At 41.9% G+C, this 20,450-nt stretch overlaps 1 protein-coding gene, 1 long non-coding RNA gene and 1 pseudogene across 2 annotated transcripts; all 3 read right to left on the bottom strand.

Moving 5' to 3' along the window:
• Window positions 1–9,509: 9,509 nt before the first annotated feature.
• LOC112873430 lies at window positions 9,510–12,614 on the bottom strand. Its single transcript, XR_003224748.1, has 5 exons — window positions 12,308–12,614; window positions 11,987–12,064; window positions 11,335–11,422; window positions 11,031–11,140; window positions 9,510–10,167 (listed from the first exon to the last, which is right to left on the bottom strand). It is a non-coding gene; the product is annotated as an uncharacterized LOC112873430 (long non-coding RNA).
• A 390-nt stretch (window positions 12,615–13,004) lies between these two features.
• Window positions 13,005–20,450, bottom strand: part of LOC112873432 — a 51,558-nt pseudogene continuing 44,112 nt past the window's right edge.
• LOC112872883 (replication protein A 70 kDa DNA-binding subunit D-like) lies at window positions 17,170–18,582 on the bottom strand. The gene is made up of 7 exons (XM_025935920.1): window positions 18,450–18,582; window positions 18,259–18,361; window positions 18,035–18,165; window positions 17,880–17,961; window positions 17,670–17,793; window positions 17,434–17,588; window positions 17,170–17,323 (listed from the first exon to the last, which is right to left on the bottom strand). Exons 1-7 carry the CDS (start codon window positions 18,580–18,582, stop codon window positions 17,170–17,172), a joined length of 882 nt encoding a protein of 293 aa, XP_025791705.1.

Here is a 20,450-nt window from a genome sequence, read left to right on the forward strand (position 1 = left end):
TTGGCCATGTATCTAGATAGGTGTGTGCGTTTAAAATATTTTAGATAGAGATAGTCAGGATTCGTGTCATGGTCAGTTAGGATTGGTTCGAGAAGGCAAGTCTCCGGACTATAAATATGTACCTTGGATTATGAATGAAGATAAACATACATATAATCACTCACAACAACTCTCGGTGCATCGCCACCCCTATTCTAGGGTTTCTCGGGTAAGTGCCGTGCAGCCCCAATCACGCCTCACATGATCAGGGCAGCATCGTTCCTGCCTGTCTACCTTTGTGTTTCTCGTACTGAAACATTATTGATGGCGAGTAACACTAGTTATCCTGGCGTTTATAGAATAGCATCGGCTCTTTCATGTTTTACTCGTGTATCGCTTGTTATCTGTAAACGTTTAGCTGTCCTTATGCCCGATCTCGGGTGTGAGGGCAGCACCTTGCTCTGTTCTTGGTTAGTAGATCCAATCTATTATGGTTAGTCTTTGTTTATCGAAGATTTAGCCTGACATCTGCATGATTAGGCCCTTCAAACAGGTTGAATATTCCGGCAGTACGTTTGATGCTTTGTATCAATCTAAAGAGGGATTGTTCCGGGAATCGGCTCTTTGTTAGTTTTTAGGCCTCTGTTTAGGTTGCTATTCTATTACCTTTCGTATCTGTTAGGCTCAATTACGTGTAGGATGTTGCGGTTATGCAGTGAAAGCTTTAACCGTCATAGATCGGATTAGCTTATTAGTTACAGAGCAAGTTTTATTTTACCATCGGATATGTGTGCTTTATTCGAATACTTAGATCCGATCTGACTCTGGACACAATCGACTCTTTACAGCCGATATCGGGAATCATCCGATGAGCCGATCACGGCTCGGACTAATATTTATACATGTCTGTGCATGCAGGAAACTAATATAAATCACTTCCATACTTTCCTGATCAGGTACAAGATTAGGTAGCACGCCTAGCAACCCAGACGCCAGGTCGTGTGCCGGATCTCGGGCCGTTGATCGAGGGACCGGGGCCCACCAGCAGTCTCGGGAGCCTCCCGGCTCCTTGTGTTGCCCGTCGCTGTTCGCCGGTGGGTTTTGACCGACAACAACACTTTACCCATAACTCTTGTTTCCCTTAATGCCCGAGTTTGCAAGGCCCTTAAACTCTTCCAAGGTGAGTGGTACGGATTCACTACGAGGCCTTTACAAAGATTCCCTAACTTACAATGGTCCGCTAAGTTTTCAGACCCAATGGTCATAACCCTCTCTAATAAGGAAGACGCCTTAACCAGGATCATATCTACACCTCAAAAGGACCGAGCTATACCCCATCAATGCACTCCCCTCTTGCCCTTTTGGTAAGACCATTACAGGCTAAAGTTTCTAATTAATTAGTCAAGACCAGAGCCATGTAGTATTGTGGTCGTATTGTTTTCCTAGGTGGTTTTTCATGTTCCAATTAATGCAGTGATCTTAATTACCACCATTAAGGTATTCCAGAACATGAGTAAAACCAGTGTAGCGTGATTTTCAGGTTATCTAATCAAAGTCTAAGTAAAAGCAATTAGCATAGCTACAACATAAATATAACAACTCAGGTTTAATCAAGGAAGTTCAAAAGAAACTAGGCACATCCTTAGTTTGGGATCCATCATATTATAGACACGTGCATGCATATGAAGTAAATATGTGTATTTAGAAAGTTATTAGGACCAAAATATGATCAAGTACTACTTGCTTTCATCAAAGTACTGCTGCTGCTCAGGACGCCTTCAAAGCCTTATGCTTGCGGACCCTCGAATTGCGTACGTCTATCGCAACATACGAGTACATACAAACAAAAAAGTACAATAAATAAGAAACAGTACACCAAACAATATAAACAGGGCAAAACAATGTTACAAAGCTACTGTATATGTCGCAAGGGTCACATGAGCGCGAGAATCGATGAAAACGGAGTTAAAACGGAGAAGTTATGACTAAAACATGATTCCAAGGGCTTATTTGTAAAATATTTGAAACTAGAAGGGATTTGAACAAAGAAACCGAGGGCTAAAACATAATGAAACCTTAAATCTAGGGTTTAGATTGAAAAACAGAGGGGTTAGGGACAACGGGTTCTATTTTAGAAAAAGACAGGGGCTTAAACAGAAGAAAAAGGATTTATTCATGAATACTTTTGAATTGCCATGGACTGCGGGTTGATTTCGATAAAACTTGGGAGCTAAAGTGCAAAAGATCCTAGGATTTGACCAGTGTGCGGGTTCTGACTCGGGTTAGATTAGATCTAACCCGTCGGATCGGGATTCGACGGCTGCGCGGGGCTTGGGCAGCACATGCGGCGGCGCTAGCGCCAGCGGGGACGACAAATGGCGGCGGTGGACTCGCCGGACTTGGCCGTAAACGGCCGTTTCTTGTGCGGGCTGTATGGGGAGAACGCGGACGCTACGAGAAACGCATCTAGGGGCTCGGGTTGGCGAGACGGGGGTCGGAGAGGGGCGCACGGCAGTGGCGCGCGGCCACGGAGCTTCGACGAGGAATTGTGTGTGCGGGAAGGCGGGGAAGGGGAAAACAGGCCGGCGATGCTCCTTACCGCAACGCGAAGCTCTTGGGGCACTTGCTTGACGGTGGAAAGCAAAGCGGCGTAGCGGCGGCGCGTCGGGCGGCCGAGGTGCGGCGGCGGCAGGCTTGCGCCGCTAGGGTTTATGAGGCGTGGGTGGCAGCTGCGGGTGGAGGGGACCGAGAGTGCGGGGCGGCGGTTTTATAGGGCGACCGAGGGGGCCTCGACGTTGGGCTGTTAGGCCGGGAAGGGGGGGGGGGCGACGCGGCTGGGCAGCGCGGGGGGGGGGGGGGGTGGGGGGAGAAAAGAAAAAGCCGGCTGGGCTGGGCCTTGCGGGAGGAAGAAAAAGAAAGGGGAGGAAGAGAAGGAAATGGGGCGGGCCAAAAGAGAAAGAGGGGGAAAAAGAAATATATTTAAATACATTTGAATTTAAATTTGAAATTTAAATACAAATGGAAGACAAGCAATAAAATAATGCAATGCGGCATTCACAAGACCTATATTTCCTTATATATATTTTATAAATTATTATTAATTCATGGTAAATGCTTTAAAATTAAAAGAATTTGAATAAAAATCTTATGGGTCCTGAAAAGAATCTAGCTAAATTTATTTAGATTTTTAATTTAAAAATTAGGGTGTTGCACCTCTGCTCTTGATATATTGATCCGATACATCACTCATAGAAGTGCTCCCTTACTTTTGTCCTTGGAGTGACGTGACACGCGGATCTCGCTCATTGGCACATTAAGAGGTGAGGTATGCATGCAAACTGGTACCATAATGATCACCCCAATTCAAAGCACTACGTTAGAAAAAAAAGTCCATAGTTCTTGGGAGGAGATGGCGCTGCCCGCGGGTGCAAGCTTGGGTCTTGTGGAAGAGGACAGAGGACCGCCCCGGTGGACGGAGGGCGGGTGCCAGTGCAGCCCTAAGGCACGCGCTCGGATCAGATTTGAAATGAGCGTATTTTCTCCGTCTCAAATTATTAGTTATTTTATTTTTTCAAGGTGCATAGCTTTTTTTATGCATCTAGATATACTCCATCCGTCCCAGTTAGGGCTGGAAAAAAAGCTCGCGGCTCGAAGCTCGGCTCGGGCTCGGAGCGGCTCGGCTCGGCTCGGAGCGGCTCGCGAGCCTGGAACGAGCCGAGCCGAGCCTCTTTTCTGGGCTCGCAAAAACGTCGAGCCGAGCTGAGCCGGCTCGCTCCGGCTCGCGAGCCGGCTCGCGAGCTGAGGTCAAACCTCCAAGTGCCCAACCTAGCAGCCAGCCCAAAAGGTCAAAGCCCATTAGGCATTAGCTAAACGCCTAAACCCTAACTTCCCTTCCCATTTCCCAATCTGTGATGCAATAAAAGTTGTTAAACACTTTATGCATTTTTTTTCTTGCTGTTAAACACTTGATGTCTTGATCCGTGAATCTGTGATGCAATAAAAGTTGTGGCTCGCGAGCTGGCTCGAGCCGGCTCGCGAGCCGATAACGAGCCGAGCCGAGCCTCTTCCACCAGCTCGTGAAATTACCGAGCCGAGCCAGGCTCGGCTCGCTAGATGACCGAGCCAAGGCGAGCCGAGCCGAGCCTGGCTCGGCTCGGCTCGTTTCCAGCCCTAGTCCCAGTATATAAGGCATAATTACCTCTGGGACCAAGGAACGTATTTAATTCTCTCTATCAACACATATATTACTACCTCGATGTACGTGCGTATAGGCGTATAGAGAGAGCACGCCTTATATTATAGGACTTGAGTAAAAAGTGGTTACGCTTTATATATTAGAATGGAGAGAGTATATTATATCTATGTGCAACAAAATCTATGTATCTACAAAAGCCAAGACAACTAATAATTTGGGACGGAGGGAGCAGATAATAAAGTTATACTGCATTAAGAGTATAGTAAAAATTGATGAACGACACCAAAAACCCGTCACCTTTCACTAAGTAAAAGAAGTGACTTGACGACATCAAAGTAATGCACCTTCTTCGGGTCCTAAAAGACCTTATTACCGGTGAGAGATAGGCTCTATTACTAACGTGGTTCTGTGCGCGTGTTACTTTCTCGCGTCACATATGATCCGTTTTCATGGAATTGGAAGTGCCAAAAGCTAAGGTAGGATTAACATAGTATTCATCGAAGATAGTAAAGATTAACACGGGCAGGGACGGCGAAAAACCAGGCAAGTGGTGGGTCTCAACTCTCACGGCGCCGCATGCAGTCTGCAGATTCTGATTGGCCACGCATGCATGGATCCATGCTCGTGAGAGACTGCAAGTATGCCGATGCATGGATGGGCGCAGGCTAGCTATTAGGCTGCAATCCCTGCACCATATCTGCGTACAAACGGGACAACTGCTGCATAAAATGGGGACAAAGCATATGGTTTTTAGCAGGCATTTGTGCTAGCTAGGGCCTTCTTTAATTTTTCGCCCCTGTGCTGGTAACTGGAGAATTTGACCAGATCGAGCATCGACATGTGGTGTTGCATTGCGCGCTTTGATTAATTTCACAAGCTAGCCGGATAAGATTCAGGAGGATTTTCTTTTGAAGGAGAAACACTCTGCTTATATTGAAAGCCATAAGGTTCGATACAGATTCAGGAGGAATTATCAGAAAGATGAACATTACCAAGAAACAAAATCACCAACATCCTGATTTCTTTAACCCAACGACTCTGGTTAGTTACATACTAAATGAGATTCTTACTAAGTACTCTTCCCGTTCCAAATTACAATTCATTTTAGCATTTTACGATACATAGTGTTTACTGTATATTTAGACATAGCATATATCTAGGTGCATAACAAGATATTTGTATTAAGAAAAGTTAAAATAAATTGTAATTCGAAATGGAGGTAGTATTCTAGAAATTATCATAGGTGATGCCCTGTGCCAGCTTGTGAACGGACGTAAATACGGCACCCTACGGCACCAATAATCTTCAATCTCAATGGGCAATCGACACGTCAGGAGCATGTCCATCAAAAGAAAAGGACGTCGAAGGGGCATCAAATCAAAGCCCCAACTATTCAAACTGTATCCTGTCTCGTTGTATCCCGGCACCTCCTTAAAAAACCCAGCCCAGAATTTAAAACTGGATTTGTTTGCACTCAGTCCGTTTGCCCGGGCGAGGAGATGGCCGTCGTCCCCACTCGATCGACCAGTTCTCGCCTCAATAATTGTCTTCAGTTCTGCAGCTGGGTAATTAAGTAGCACTGTAACCTACTACTCCTATATAGGGAACTTTTTTTTTCCAATCAGTGTTCTGAACGTGTATCCAACTGGTTTATCAGGTACTAGTATTCAGTCACACTACACCACATGTACGCATGCGCCCAACCAATACGTGAAGAAACTACGGATCAGCATGAACTGCTGGTACTACCAACCTACCCTGTTTCTGCAAACATTGTGACCCCTTTGATCTCACATGATCAAACAGTCAGTGGAGGATCCACACGACAGGGCCTTAACTCCCCTTTGATCTCACGAGCAATGATGCACTTAAGGGATATGATCACTCCATGCATGCCTCTGAAGGCTTTCATCTTTTGTTGTCAAGCACTCAAGCATCAGCTCTCATTCGAGGTCACCCTCCTTGTGGTCAGGCTGTGTCATCTTTCTGATCCCAAGCTCTAACTCTCATTGTAGGTCACTCTCCTTGTGATGATAAGGATTTCATCGATTGTCTAATATGTACGTGCTAAGTTTCTAACCCTCCTATTAGAGGTCAACATCTTGCCTTCAGCATCCTAATATGTGTGCTTGTCTTCTTGATGATGGACAGTACTCCAGTTCAGAACAGATGGATGTGCAACCATATTCCTCTCTCTTTTGTCTGTACAGTAATCACATCTCAACTGTCCCTTTCACAAGTAGCTCAGAAAACAAAAAGGCTTTCCGTTCACAGAAGAGAAAGTTATGGCAGCCAATGTTGTACGAGTACAAATGGCAAGAAATTGTTGTGAACTGTCACTGACAAGAGAGGTTTGAAGCTCAACTGTTCACAAAAAACAAGTTTTGGCACTGTATCTTTTAAATGATAAAACTAGGACACAATGAGCAAACATGTCCTCTCCCCCTCTTTCAATGCGTGGATGCAGACCTATCACCTTGATGGAAGATTAATTGCACTCGACAACCTGATAAACAAAGTTATCACCGGGCCAGGTGTCAGTAGCGAGCCCCTGTTTGGCTTTTGTTATCATCTGAAAAAGCAGCCTATGACTAGTAACGCTGATTAGTCTTATATAATGGTGACACCGAACAAGTGGTTGCAGTAGAAGTATAAAATTTAACCACCATAACCGATTGCGGTGTTATATATACGCATGGCCCCGAATTTACAACTTTTGAGTCAGCAATATATTTTTTTTCTTTTCACATAATTTACCAGTTGCAACCACTTTGCATTGGGACAGCAGGAATCAGATGCCACCATAAATGATTCATCCCCTTTGAGAGCAATGATATCATTTTTGCCAACATATGGATAAGGGTTTGCCAAATTGTCTCCAAAGGTTGGTCAGTGGGCTCAAAACTCGGGCCCTTTTCTTGGTCTGTGCCTTCCAATCCAAGGCTCCTACCAAGTTCCTACTAATCCAAAGTCACCACAACTTGATCCACACACACTTTCCATGCACAAGCACCAATTATGAGCACAACTTTGATCGTTGCACAGTCTTAGTTAACCAGCTGATGGGCACTACATTTCATATGGCAAGGATGTATCCAAGTTAACCACTGGTACTTTTACTGCAACCACATCTTGAGTATAAGGATAGCAGTCTGATACAACACCCTACAGATATGTCTGTAGCATATCTTGATCTCAGCCTGTACATCCCCTGAGTTGCGACATTTCAAGGTACTCTGGTAGGGATCAATTAGCAGTCAACACATGAATTCAATTGAGACACATCTGATTGAGTGATCTAGTGTTGGAGCCTGCCAGGAATCAAGATGACAGCATGCTAGCTAGCTAGCTAGAAGTGGACTACTACTTCCTTGTTGGTCTCATAAACAGACTCCAAGATGACGAGGAAATAAAGTAGGTTGGTAGAGATGGAACAGCTTGAATCTCAGCTTAATCTCTATCTTACGCGACAGACTGATGGCGACGGATTAGTTACCTTGTTTCGATCAGTGTTTGTTTGTGCGCAGATTACCGCATCAATTAGAATTTAGAAGCTAGGAACTTTTTACGAGACACACACATGGTCAGGAGTGATGAATCTTTGCTCTTTCTTATCCAAGTTATCGGATTGCACATGCTGATATGCTCTCATATGCTACACAATGGATACTGTATATGATCTACTTTCACTGCTAACTGTAGTAGATGGTACACAGTGGATAAGAAACTAATTCACCTTTTTTCAAAGGAAATGAATGCGTTATTATTCAGTATTCACTCGTCTATATACGTCGAGATCGGTAAAGCAGGACCATACATGTGCATCTAGCTGCTTGCTTTACTCTGCATCTATATACTATCAGAAGGAATAAGATTTATTTTTGTCAGAAACAGAATTAAATTATTTCAATTACAGCCTCCTATCAGGAAGCCATCCTCATTCAATGGCATTTTTTAGATAATGGGAGAAAAATATTCCAGTCTCCACATCTTAAGACGATTTAGCCCTATCATTAATGACATGAACATTAAAAAAATATCAAATAAGTAATTAATCCTGCCTAATCCCGATGATCAACGTCAGGAAAAGTTCCATCTTCTTTGGGTCAGAAATTCCTATGGGCTACTGACCAAAAGATTGTCTCTCTGGTAGCTGATTTCTGATGCAGTCACCAAAGGCCCATGCGGTCCATTAACTGCAAAACACACACAAGGCTTACTCCGGAAATCCTAACAGCCCAATAAATTACCTCATGCACGAACAATACGCATGGATTGCCTGTACATAAGAATGTTCGTGCTCAATCAAGTGATCTCATACGTTGAGTTCTAGCCGACGTTAGGATGACCCGTGAGCTAATATTGTAGTGCTACAACACGTCACTACAAATCGTGATGAATGTATGCCTTTGACCTAACTTTGAGCCTCCACTACTTACAGATTCTTTTCACCGCCGGCCCTAAACCCATTTTCACCACCGGTTTAGGTGCCGGTGGTGAATTATCAGCGGTGAAAATAGAGTTATCACCGCCAGTTCATAACACGGGCCGGCAGTAATAATCCTTTCCTGCTGCTTGTTCCAACACCATTGTCAAAATTAAACCGCATTTCAATAATTTCATACAATTCACGTGAGTACAGAATTGCCACAAATCATTCTCATAATAAATACATCAAATCTCACATAGTAAACACATAGCAAATTTAATTCACTCTCACAAAGTCTCACATGTTCATATACCATTTACAAAACACAGGTCCTTACATCAAACATAGTTCATGCCATGAGTCATACATAATATGATGCACAAATTTAAATCAAAATACTTCAAGTTCAAGCTAGGTAAGGCAAAACTCTGCACCCAGAGTCACTACGTGGTCCACGATGAAGCCAACAAGCTCCTCTTGAAGTGCCATGATATCACTTAGAAGCAACTCTGAAGTTTGAAGCGCTACGCGCCGCAGCAAAGAATGAGAAAAAATATATTAATATACTTAGTATCTTTTCAGATTAGAGACAAAGTTATCCTAAACGCTGCAACAATGAATGAGAATAAAAAATATATTAAAACACTAAACGTAACTAACCTCATCTTGTCCGGCACACTTATCATCTTGGATTTTGATGTAATTTTTTCCTCTAAGCATGAAAAAAGAGCCTCTCCATCAAATTTAAACAAGAATTTCAAAATCTACCCAATGAAACAAACAAGAATTGAATAGGTTGCTAGCTACCAGCATAAAACAAGTGGATAATATCCGTACATCAAAATTCATTAGCCTTCTTATGCATTTTGATGTAAATTTTACATCTAGTTCCATGAACAAAGCCTCTAGTCCATCAAATTCAAAATCTAGCCAATGAAGCAGACAAAGAATTGAATGGGCAGCGTGCACGAACGCAAGGCAACCATGGTCCTCAACGTGGCGGGCTCGATGTCAAGCAGCGCGATGGACGAGCCGCAGATCTCCGCCAGGAACACCGGCGAGCGGGCCTGGAACCGTCTCGCCGCCCACGACGAAGGACCCGACGCCGCACCCCAGGAGGCTCAGATTACAAATGTACTGATCCATCAGAACCCAAGAATCTTGTTCCAGATAGCTCATTTCTAATAAGGATATATATACTACAATAAATCAATATTCCAAACGTTTTTCCTCCACCACACATTACGTTCTTCACCAGAACCCAGCATGTCCAACCGACCGTGCGCCTCAAGAGTCAAGTCCCAAGCCGTGCTCTCATCTCATCGATAACTGACGGGAAACTCTGCATTAGTTTCAGGTACCGTACCCCTCGGTCAGTCGGTCAGCACCGCCTTCCTGAAGTTCTTCTCCACCACAAAGAAGTCGATGCACCTCCTCTTCAGCTCCGGGCAGGCCAGCGTCGTCGCCACAGTCGTCTCTGCCGACACGCGCTCCCACAGCTTCTGGGCGGGCGCACATGAGCTTCAGCCTCTCCAGCCGGTACCTGTCCGCCTGCGAGCAAATGCTGGAACACCAAGAAATTTAGTACACTTATATAACAATTAATCTGTCATAAAATTTTTAAAATATTTTTTTAGTACAAAAGCAGTATGACCAGAAAATTATAGTTCAGAAATGATGCATTTAATATGGTAAACTCCAAGATGACACTGTTAATTGTTTACTTGCATTATGACGAATTCAGGTGACGAAATTCAATACATGCATGATCAATTATCTGAATTCTTTCCAAGATGGATTTTTGGGATCCACGCAACCATATATGCACAAATTGAATACAATTATACTGATAGTCTAATTAACCATAATCTACCGCATTCCTAGTGCTCACCAGTTCCATCCTTCGAGCACAAACTCAATGGCAACATGTAATGGTTACAATGGAATCAAATGGGTCAGAATGCTTTGATGTTTGCCATCCAACCTTTGGAAACACTACATATATGCCCAAAAGTTGCCAAACAGGGCAGGGTCGGTTTCTTTCTAATTGTGCAACGAGATTCCCGTATGCTTCCCAAAACTGCTGGCATGGTGATCAAGCTTTTGTCAGCCTCAAATTATTTAGGTCAGCTAATTAACTATGATGGCATGCCAGTCTAGTTTATTTCTCCTCCCAAATTATTTACGCAGAATGACATTCTAGTTCATTTTATCAACCTTTTGAGTTGATCCAATGACATGGCATTTATTTTGAACTTAGGGTTGGAACATGCCATCGTCTTGTGATTTTTTGATCATGTACTTCACCACGAGATCCCGATGCTGCCTGAATACAATGCCCAAATCTGAAAAGAAATATTAAGAAAATTGGAAAAGAAAGAGCTATCAGCTCCAGATAGTTCATGTTAGGTTGATCATGTGATTTACCTGGTCCTAAAGTGTTAATTTTTTCTTCTCAATCATCTCAGTGTTGCTCTCCAAGGATTATCTTTACCTCTTTATAGGCAAAGCTCCTGGCACGCGACAACTCCTGCGAACTACAGGAATATGTACAATGAGGCAACAATGAGGTTCTACTCCATCTTGTTCAGAAATGCCTTCTCAACGACAAGAGTCTGCTGCCTTTTGTAGGCCTTGCTAGATACATATGAATTGACTGATCCGCAACACAATAATTCAGGTTCAGCGAAATCAAAACAAAACCTAGAAATGAAGAGAGCTTTGTCCTTACATAAAAGCCCAAATCTCCTTGTACTTGTAAGCGATCAGCATACCATGACGCCAGCCAGTAGTAGCTCCCTCTTCGGCATTGGATGCAACTACAGGTAGCAGTCTACAACATACATTATGATTGCTGAGATATAATGTTCCAAGCATAATAACGACTATACTATCCAATCCTTTGGGATCGTGTGCATTTTTGTAATGACCTCATGATGACCGGCCACGTAGCAAGTGGGATGGCTCATCATGAAAACACAAATATGGTGATCAACACTCAGGATACATACACAGAGTTTATTATTTTTTTGATTCAGCAGCCTGACAACAAGTACTCCTATATATACAAATATCATACTTTCCAATCCTTTTGGAACACATCAAAATAAGAACAATGTGCTGTGTTAAGATATTACATATATGTAGCTCTGATCAGAGTTAGTCATGCTAGGAAAATATTGCACTTCTCAGGAAATCTTATCAATATTCAAACATTGAACACGCAATGACAAATTATGATACCATGCTGAATTAGAATACCCAATCATCTCAAAACTTCCTAGCATCTGATTATTCCCATCAGAAAACGTATTTTACTGCATTACATGGTATAATTATTTGGCTAACCAAAAAACAATGGATGCTAAAAATTTAAACCGTACCCTAAAACTGACATGAGGTCCATCGCTGCAAAACTCAAGTCCTAATAAAAGGTTACCAGATGAAAGACTCCCTTCCAACTGCAAATAAATTGAAAAATACAATCAATAAGTTCTCTCTGATATTCGTTAACTCATGTCGTCAAAATTTAATTTGATCATTTTGTCTCACACCAATTCGTTGAAGAAAACTGACCAATTTTGCTACCACTACACATTGATGTTGGAGGAAAGATCTTTTGTCTAATAAAAATTTGTAACAGCACACATCTATGTCCTTCTCATAGCAGGAAGGTAGAGAAATTGCTGGGGTTCACCACTCACCTTTGGGGTGAATGCGATTTCAGTGGGCAGCAAGGTCTGGGTGGTAGCTGACGGACAACTCATGTAGTCCCACGGTGTCCTGCACTTCCGGCTACTGCTCTTGAAGGAGCTGGTCAGCCGCGAGCAGGAGCCCCGACTAATCCAACATGGAGCAGCAGGCACCCTACCACCCGATGTTCCCCGTCCCCATCGCCCATGGCCTCCTAGCATGCTGAGCGGCACGACGACACCTGCGTCTTCAGGGGCATTCTGTCGAACGGCTTACCTGCACACGCCATTGTGCTCCCGCTTCTTCTTACGGCATCTGTGCGTCCGCCACAGAGGGCGATGGCGTTCACCGAGCAACGCTTCCTGGTGCAACTCGCCCACCCTACATACCATAGAGATACAATCAGTATCGAGGATCAAGGTTATTCACAACTAACCCTCATTACCTCCCTATTACCAGACAACAAAATATTAGCTTAAAGGGGCAAGCACCATGCAACATGCAGAGACCTACTGCACCCACAGTAATTTCATTAACCGACCTTTTTTAAAAAAAGAAAAAAATAAAGAAAACAATGCCTTGTTGAAGTAATGAAGGGTGAATATCTCTACAGAGCACAACTACAATAGCAGAGCATGGCACTCATAATCTCATGACGCGCCAACAGTGATTTAAGAGAACCAATCATGTAAAGAGAAATCTCAACTACCTTGAGTTTTCTGTATGCTCTTTCAACCAGTTTGTTCATGGCATGTCGCTCCAAGCTCCTGTCAGCTTATCTTAAAGTTAGCCATCAAAGTAATTTCATGTACTAATCAAGATATAATCCATAAATGTAATTCACCAGTACCTATGTGCATTAGTGCAAGCCCAGTGAGAAGAAAACCAATGCTATCTTTCACAATATATGTATGTAAAGTTATAGCAAGCATCGGATGAAAGTATCAAATGATAAATAGTCTCAAGATAGTACATTAAGAATTACTTGTCTTGGTCATTAGGTTGAATGCAGATGGCTCAAATAAACCACTTAAGCAAAGAAACTTTTCAAAGGGACCCATAATTGGGCCACCTCGCATTGGTACCAATGTACCATTCCACCTCGTGATACAAGCAACCCATCCTAATCCATAACATTCAAATTTGATCTAGAGGCTTTTATACTAGATACAGATCCTAGCATAAAAATAAGATAAATATCAAATTTTGATGATTTCAGAGTTATATGCAAATCATCATGAAGAGGGGTACAAAATGGTGATGTTTTCCCCAAAGAAACTATATTGGCCTTCTCTTAGTCCTTACTAGAACCTTAGGCGCGCCTTGCGCGCCCTATCATTAAGAAGACAACATGTAGTACCTATAAATCAAATATAATCTGTTAGTTTAAATATTTACGTCACTGCGTGTTTCAATGGCACTCGAGATAACTAAATTGCTCAAGCGCAACATAACGTGAGGCACAGAAATAAATGTATAGCTTCACCATTGCCTCAGGGAATGATTTATGTCTAAACGGCATTCTTCAGGACCGTTTTCATTTCATGAGTTGATATGATTAGAATTCAAGGTGGTCACCAAAAGATCAGAAAAAGCAAATAACAGCACACTATTAGTTCTGTATTTGCACGAGCAATCAGAAAAAAATTCAGAGCACATATCATTCAGGCAGCAGAATATTACAGCAGTATTACTGGAAGTCGTATGCCTTACAGTGACTACGAAGTCCAATAGGCATGAAGAAAACGGACTAAAAAACATCAGAAGGCGACCATAAGTTTCTATTTACATATGCATAAGCAGCAGCAACAATATTTGGACTACATTGCAACCTTTAAGGCTGTTCGGAGCACTGACTGAAAAGCAAGCACCAACACAGTAAATTAGTTTTTTGATACTACCAACAAAAGAGGGCCCATATGGGCGCATATAAGACGTTATGTTCTCAAAATACAAGCACTGTCACAGTAGCAAGTGCGCTGGCCAGCGTGTTCGTAGCAGCAGATGAACACGTGTTACTTGCTTTCAGATCAAACACAAAAGGATGGCAGCCTTTCGCTCAATCCCACTCCTAGCAGTAGATTAACACACATCCGTTGCAGTCTATCCATATGAACGTAAAAGCATGACACAAAGGTAGGACGATCCCTGTTTCGGTTAGGCATCACCTTTGGCTGGGCTGTACAGAAAAAAGAGGCCATCAGGGATAATTCAATCAATGATAGAGGATAGTAAGGGCAAAGCATAATAACATACTGAAACTAATTGTCCATTACGTTCATTTACTTCTAGCCTTTTCAAAAGCCTATTCTTGATGAGTATGTAGAAACGCCTTTCAAATAGGGATATCAAAAAAATATTAGAGCAAGTACTTACTAATCCGCTGTTCTACTGGGAGTTGCTATATATCTATGTAATACAAATATACAACTGAGATTTAAATACATGTGATGGGAACAATTTTGAGTACTTATTTCAGAACAGGTAAACTGCATCACAAATGGAATGTAAGAAGATATCTGGAATCAAAATGCATCTATTAAAGCCTATAAAACATATAATCCAGAATGCTGCGAGCAATTTTTAATAAGGGCGTAGGTAGCTATATGTGAATGTGTAGCCTCAACTCATGAACAAGATAATTGAGCTAATGTATAATAGAGCTATATGTGGGTGCTTATGTTGCTAAACTGGGATATTCCTTATACAAGGAAATTAGTAGCATTAGTATATCTATCAGCTTATCTGTTAGTTCAGAATTGCTATGGCTGTTCATCTATCAGAACTACTTGAAAGTAATGGCTGTGCATCCCTCCTCTAAACACAGTGTCACATGTCTTTTTGAAACATCTTATTTGGAAGTCTCCTTTACAACCCATGATTTACTTGAATCCATAGAGCTCTATAATGTGATGATAGCAAAGACCGCTTTTATCTGTGACTGTCAATTATCTTTTATATATAATTATTAAAGCTGGCAGATAGTTTTTTTGTTGTGTAGCTAGATATGGCGTATATGTAGATGCATAGCATGAGCTATGTACCTAGATTTGACAAAACAATGTACAATTTGGAACAAAGGGAGCACATACTAAAAATTCTATGGAGACAGACAACCCTTTTCGTCTGTATCAGCTTAGTATAGGTGTAAATATATGTAACTGGAGAAGACGTGCTTTTGAATTTTAAAATCTTGGACCAATAACATACATACAAAAAAAACTGAATATAATATATCATGCACTTTTTGTAACGTTTATGTAAATAACATGTAGTAGTGGATTAGATAAAAATGGTACTATGTGTTCAAACATTTCAACATCTGACGTTTCTATTGATGAACTAACAGAATGAACCCACACTGTGGCTTGTCCAAAACACTTGTAAATGTTTGAATGTTGCACCCAAATAGCAAAGCAAAGTTTCAAGAACACCCACAGGAAAACCAAAAGGCAAGTGCTGTTGATGCAGCAGCAGCAGCATCAAAGGACCTGTCTGGTATTAAAACATCAAAAAGCCCTAGATTTTATTTCTGTTTATCACGGTGGGACGGTATGTCACTGGCCATATTCTTTTTTAGAACATAGTTGAGACACTGTGATGTTCTGGAAAAATATCCCAACGAAGTTAAATATTCCTTTTCAGAACATGGTATTTACAATATACATAACAACGAAAATGCAGGTAGAAATTTACTACTCCTCCAAACTTTGCTGTTTCTTGTTGAGACATATGGATAATGGTCAACTAAGATTACAACTTTGCTTACCAACCCCAGGATTACAAGGTTTAGCATAATTAGGTAACATGCACGCATGTGGTTTACTAAGGCACTACTTCACTATGTTCTGAATACAACACTGGTAACACACTTAGGAAACACACAAAACCCAGGCATATTTTGTAGATGTAATTAATATGGAATATAGGGTATGAAGCAACTGCAGCTAGAACAAAATAGGTCAGCGTAGTAACCAAGTGTCAGGACATAGTTAACACGTGTGAGTACTAAACATTCCAAGTCGGAACTGCATCCACATTCTAGTGATTAACTTGTTAATGTATTGGATACCAGGCCAGATTGCATATATTGTACATTTTTTAGCCATATTCACAATGCAATATCAATTAAGCAGAGAGTGGGAGATACCTAGGCCTAGTAGGGGAGCAGCGGAATCATCCCCACTGTCATTCTTGCCACCATCATCCAAAACAATCTTCCTTGCAGTTTTTCTCTCGAGTGATGCACGGTTTCTAGAACCATTATTCTATCCCTTAGTGATGCACAAAATTATGTGGTATGAACTGAAATAACTAAAGGAATCAAACAATGTTGTGCTGACCTTTTTTTAGTTGTGCTTTGCTGCGCCTCAGGCGTTGAATAAGTTGGTACAATTGGTGACACTGTAACAGGGCCCTCACTTGGAAGGCGGCTGTCCTTGTCCTGCACTGCCTGTAATTTTGTACATGAGATTTTGACAAGAGTAAGTCTTGAAGTAAAACATGTGTTTGCACATCAGGCTGCGAGAACTATTCTACCTTATTCTTATCAGATTTTGTGCTGCTCCGTGGTGTAGTTGGTAGCCCAGTGTCAGGCATCACGGTCTTAGAAGGTGTGGTGCTTGATGCATGAGTAGCTTGTGATCCGGCTGATGGTGAAGGTAAAGTGAAGTCAGAGTCCTTTTCTGGTGTGCACTCTACACTGCTGCCTGCATGGTGTGAGCACAGCTGACGATGATTGTGACCCAACCGGCGTTAGTGGAACAGGATTCCCATCGTCAATCTCCGCAACAATGGTATTGAGCCTGGAAAGAGACATTGCCAGAAGAAATTGTATTCTCTGTGAAGCAACCATTGAACGTGAAAACCTTTTCTAGTAGCCTAGTGATCTCGTCAGTGATAAATCCAGGCGGATTATTGGCAATGAGAGCATCGACTTTCTTTTTATGAGACGCTGCGCTATGCGTCCAAACATGACAAACTCAGTGTCACCAGTCTCGTCCCCAGCAGTGATGACCAGTTTGTACCTGTAGTGAGAGAATCAATTAGTAAAAGTTGTATACGTCTAATTTGCTTGTGAAGAAGATAACCTCTAGACGAAAAAAATGGATGGTAGTGTAGCAAGTATGACCTGTACCTTGGGCTAGGCGCACCAATGGTGCTACATGTTGGATTAGAGCATTTGTAGGTGTTGCCATGAGGCCTAGTTGTCCTGAAACATTTCTTGCACGACTCATACCACCATGACTTATCAATCTTCATTATCTTCACTGTAACCAACCATTCTACTTTCTGTAAAATATACAAGGAAAGTAAGCAGCCTTATATAGCCAGCTAGGTCTATCGTTTCGAATGTGGTGCCAGAGGAATGACCTTGTTCTTGAAGGGGTGAAGATACTTGATATCAGATACTTTCTTGTGCTCTGCAATAGAAGTTCTGGGCTCACTATATTTTACCTGTGGAGCGAGTGCAACTGGTTGGTGCACGCTTTTCATGCTGGTAAGAAAAGAGGTTAGTTGTTAGTTAGTACATAGACAAATGCTGCTAGTGAGTATCAATAATGCTTTAGATGGGCACATGACCTGGCAATAAGGTTTTTTGCTTCAGGGACATCAGGATTTATATACCACTTGCATGATGACCCGCCAAACAATGAGATGGTTCCTAAAACAGCAAGGAACGGTTTTAAGCATAGTGGTACAACACTTGCCACTATACAGTTGTTAGATATACATACCAGCATAGCCCCTCACAAGAGTGCCAACAAATATTACAATTTGTGGTGAATGCTGTCCATCTTTATGAAGTTGTTCAGCTGGGAATGAAGTGGCTCGCTCACCCCAAAGCACGACGTCCAGAGAAGCACCACTGCTCATGTGAAATTGCAGTCACACAATATTATACAAACATAGGTGCAGAACCTACTGCCATGCAAAATAGAATAAAGCATGTAAAACTAACCTTTCATCACATACTGTCACAGTTCTTTTCATGGTATCAACTTGCTGGGATCTTGGCCGTAATGGCAAAGCATCCGAGATCTTTGTGACTGCGCCAAGTACATCTAACATGGAGAACAACAATGCATGAGAAGCTTTTTATTTGTTTTTCACCTGCATACATGTAGAATGTATTGGCCTATAGAATCTTACCTGTAAAGTACTCTTTGTTATCCAAAACTGATGGGAGCTTCTCTATGGGAGTAAGGGAGTAGGTGAATTCTGGGAAAGCTGGTGGAATCTCAACAACCTCCTCCACTGTAGTCCATCTTGTAAAGCTGATCATAATATCATTTTGAACTGGTTTGTAAAGTCGGTTCGCCTTTTTAACTTGGAAAAAGGAGAGATTGTAAACTCTTCCTTCCTTTAACAAAGGTTTGAATTTTTCAGGGAGAGGTGGGTAGATTTGTGCATGAATGCTATTTCCTTGTATAGATTAATCAGAGTTAGCATATGTTGTAGAACGAGTCAGCAAGATCAGTCAGCACAAGAATAAACAAAATCCTAGAGAAGCAGTGTGCTGTAAACGCGTTGAGGTAATTCTGGTAAAAAAAATAACTATCACAAATTAATGTGTCAAGTAATATGGTCAAGCTATAGTCAAAGCAATCAACTGAGAACATGCCTAACAAATATATTCATCTGCTGGGCAATCACAAACCAATGCACAGTATATAATGGCAATTCTAAAGACAAGGATTTTGCAAAGGATCCTCTGGCCTGTATTAAAACATGTTTTTTCGGATGATAACACGACAGCTTCTATCCTTGGAAATATCCCTAGTTTACTTTGGTGTTGTTATATTACTCTGTCCAATGGATGTTGTTACTGGATATATAATGCAAATAAAAATACGCAAGCATCTCTTCATGTAGGCAAGAGTAGGCAGACAAAAATAAACTGTACCTCTTCATCGAGCAACAGCAGATCAGTATGCAGCAGCTTTGTTTCATCTTGAAGATCGTTGAACTTCCAAATCCTAGAGGCACGTACGCATAAGCAGTCACTGCAGTCCCCAACCATAAGGGCACCAATCAAAACATCTCCCATCTGTTGGTATGGAAACAGAGCTGTTAGGTACAGAAACAGTAGGACAGAAAGAAGCAAATGTGGGATTGCGATTAGTTAAACACACTAACATATTAGGGTCAAAATACTTTGCATGCAGCACTAAGCTCAGCAGCAGAAATGGAAAAAACGAGAGCCAACAACAGAGATCACCAAACTCTGATAAAATCATATTTACATGCTAAAATACGTACAGTGCGTTTTATTTTTTTTCTATGTAAACAGGACTAAGCTGATGCCGTATTAGCGGCATCCAGGACTTCTCTGTAAACTACATTTCGAGTCTGCGAACCACATGAGCCATTGTCATTTTCAATCAGGATCCTAAGGCCGCTTCTAGATGTTGATCTTGAAACAGCAACATAAAGTTGGCCATGTGTAAAAACTGGTTTTTTCAGGCAAAGGCCAACCGTTGATAAGGTCTACCCTTGACTTTTATTGATCGTCATTGCATAGCATATTCGCACAGGGAACTGCCTTCGCTGCAGTGTAAATGGCCACTTTACATCTGTAGTGTTTAGAGCGATCCTCGGTATGAAAACTTCTTCACCAACTCTGCAGCCAGTCAGTATTGTGCAGCATAATACACGCTGTCCAAGTTGCGCCACAAGTAGTCTTGTGCCATTGCAAAGGCCCATAGTTTGATTAAGGTTTCGGAGCAACATAACAATGACCCCTTTTTTCAGCACAAGTTTATGGATAGGGAAATTATTTGTGTTGATGGAATTTAGGAATTCGGTTGGGTACAAGACATCAAAATCAGGTATATGTTCAGTTGATTTAGATATTGTGTCGCAGCTAAGATACTGAATATTGTCTCCAGGGACCAGTTTGACGATATAATCGTTTATGTCGTCAGCATCTTGGTTGTTAGGACAGACAATAGCACGTGTGGCCAAATATTCAGGATTTTTGTAATTCATAATAAAATCTGGAAACACCTCTGCCACAAGGGCAGCAGTCTTATCACCGTCGGTGTGCACTAACAGATCATCAAGAATTGTAATCCACGAAGCCTCACGTTCCTCTCCCCTTTGCCCGGCAGCAATAGTCCCATCACCAATAGATAAGATCCACTTGCCAAA

The sequence above is a fragment of the Panicum hallii genome, chromosome 9 (assembly GCF_002211085.1).
Source record: "Panicum hallii strain FIL2 chromosome 9, PHallii_v3.1, whole genome shotgun sequence".
Classification (NCBI taxonomy): domain Eukaryota; kingdom Viridiplantae; phylum Streptophyta; class Magnoliopsida; order Poales; family Poaceae; genus Panicum; species Panicum hallii.

Coding starts and splice junctions, on each gene's coding strand:
- LOC112872883 (XM_025935920.1), bottom strand. CDS start 18,582: ATGATCAGCTTTACAAGATGGACTACAGTGGAGGAGGTTGTTGAGATT. Junction 18,362..18,449: donor TAACAAAGAGTACTTTACAG/GTAAGATTCTAT, acceptor TCTCCATGTTAG/ATGTACTTGGCGCAGTCACA. Junction 17,962..18,034: donor TCTTGTGAGGGGCTATGCTG/GTATGTATATCT, acceptor TTGCTGTTTTAG/GAACCATCTCATTGTTTGGC.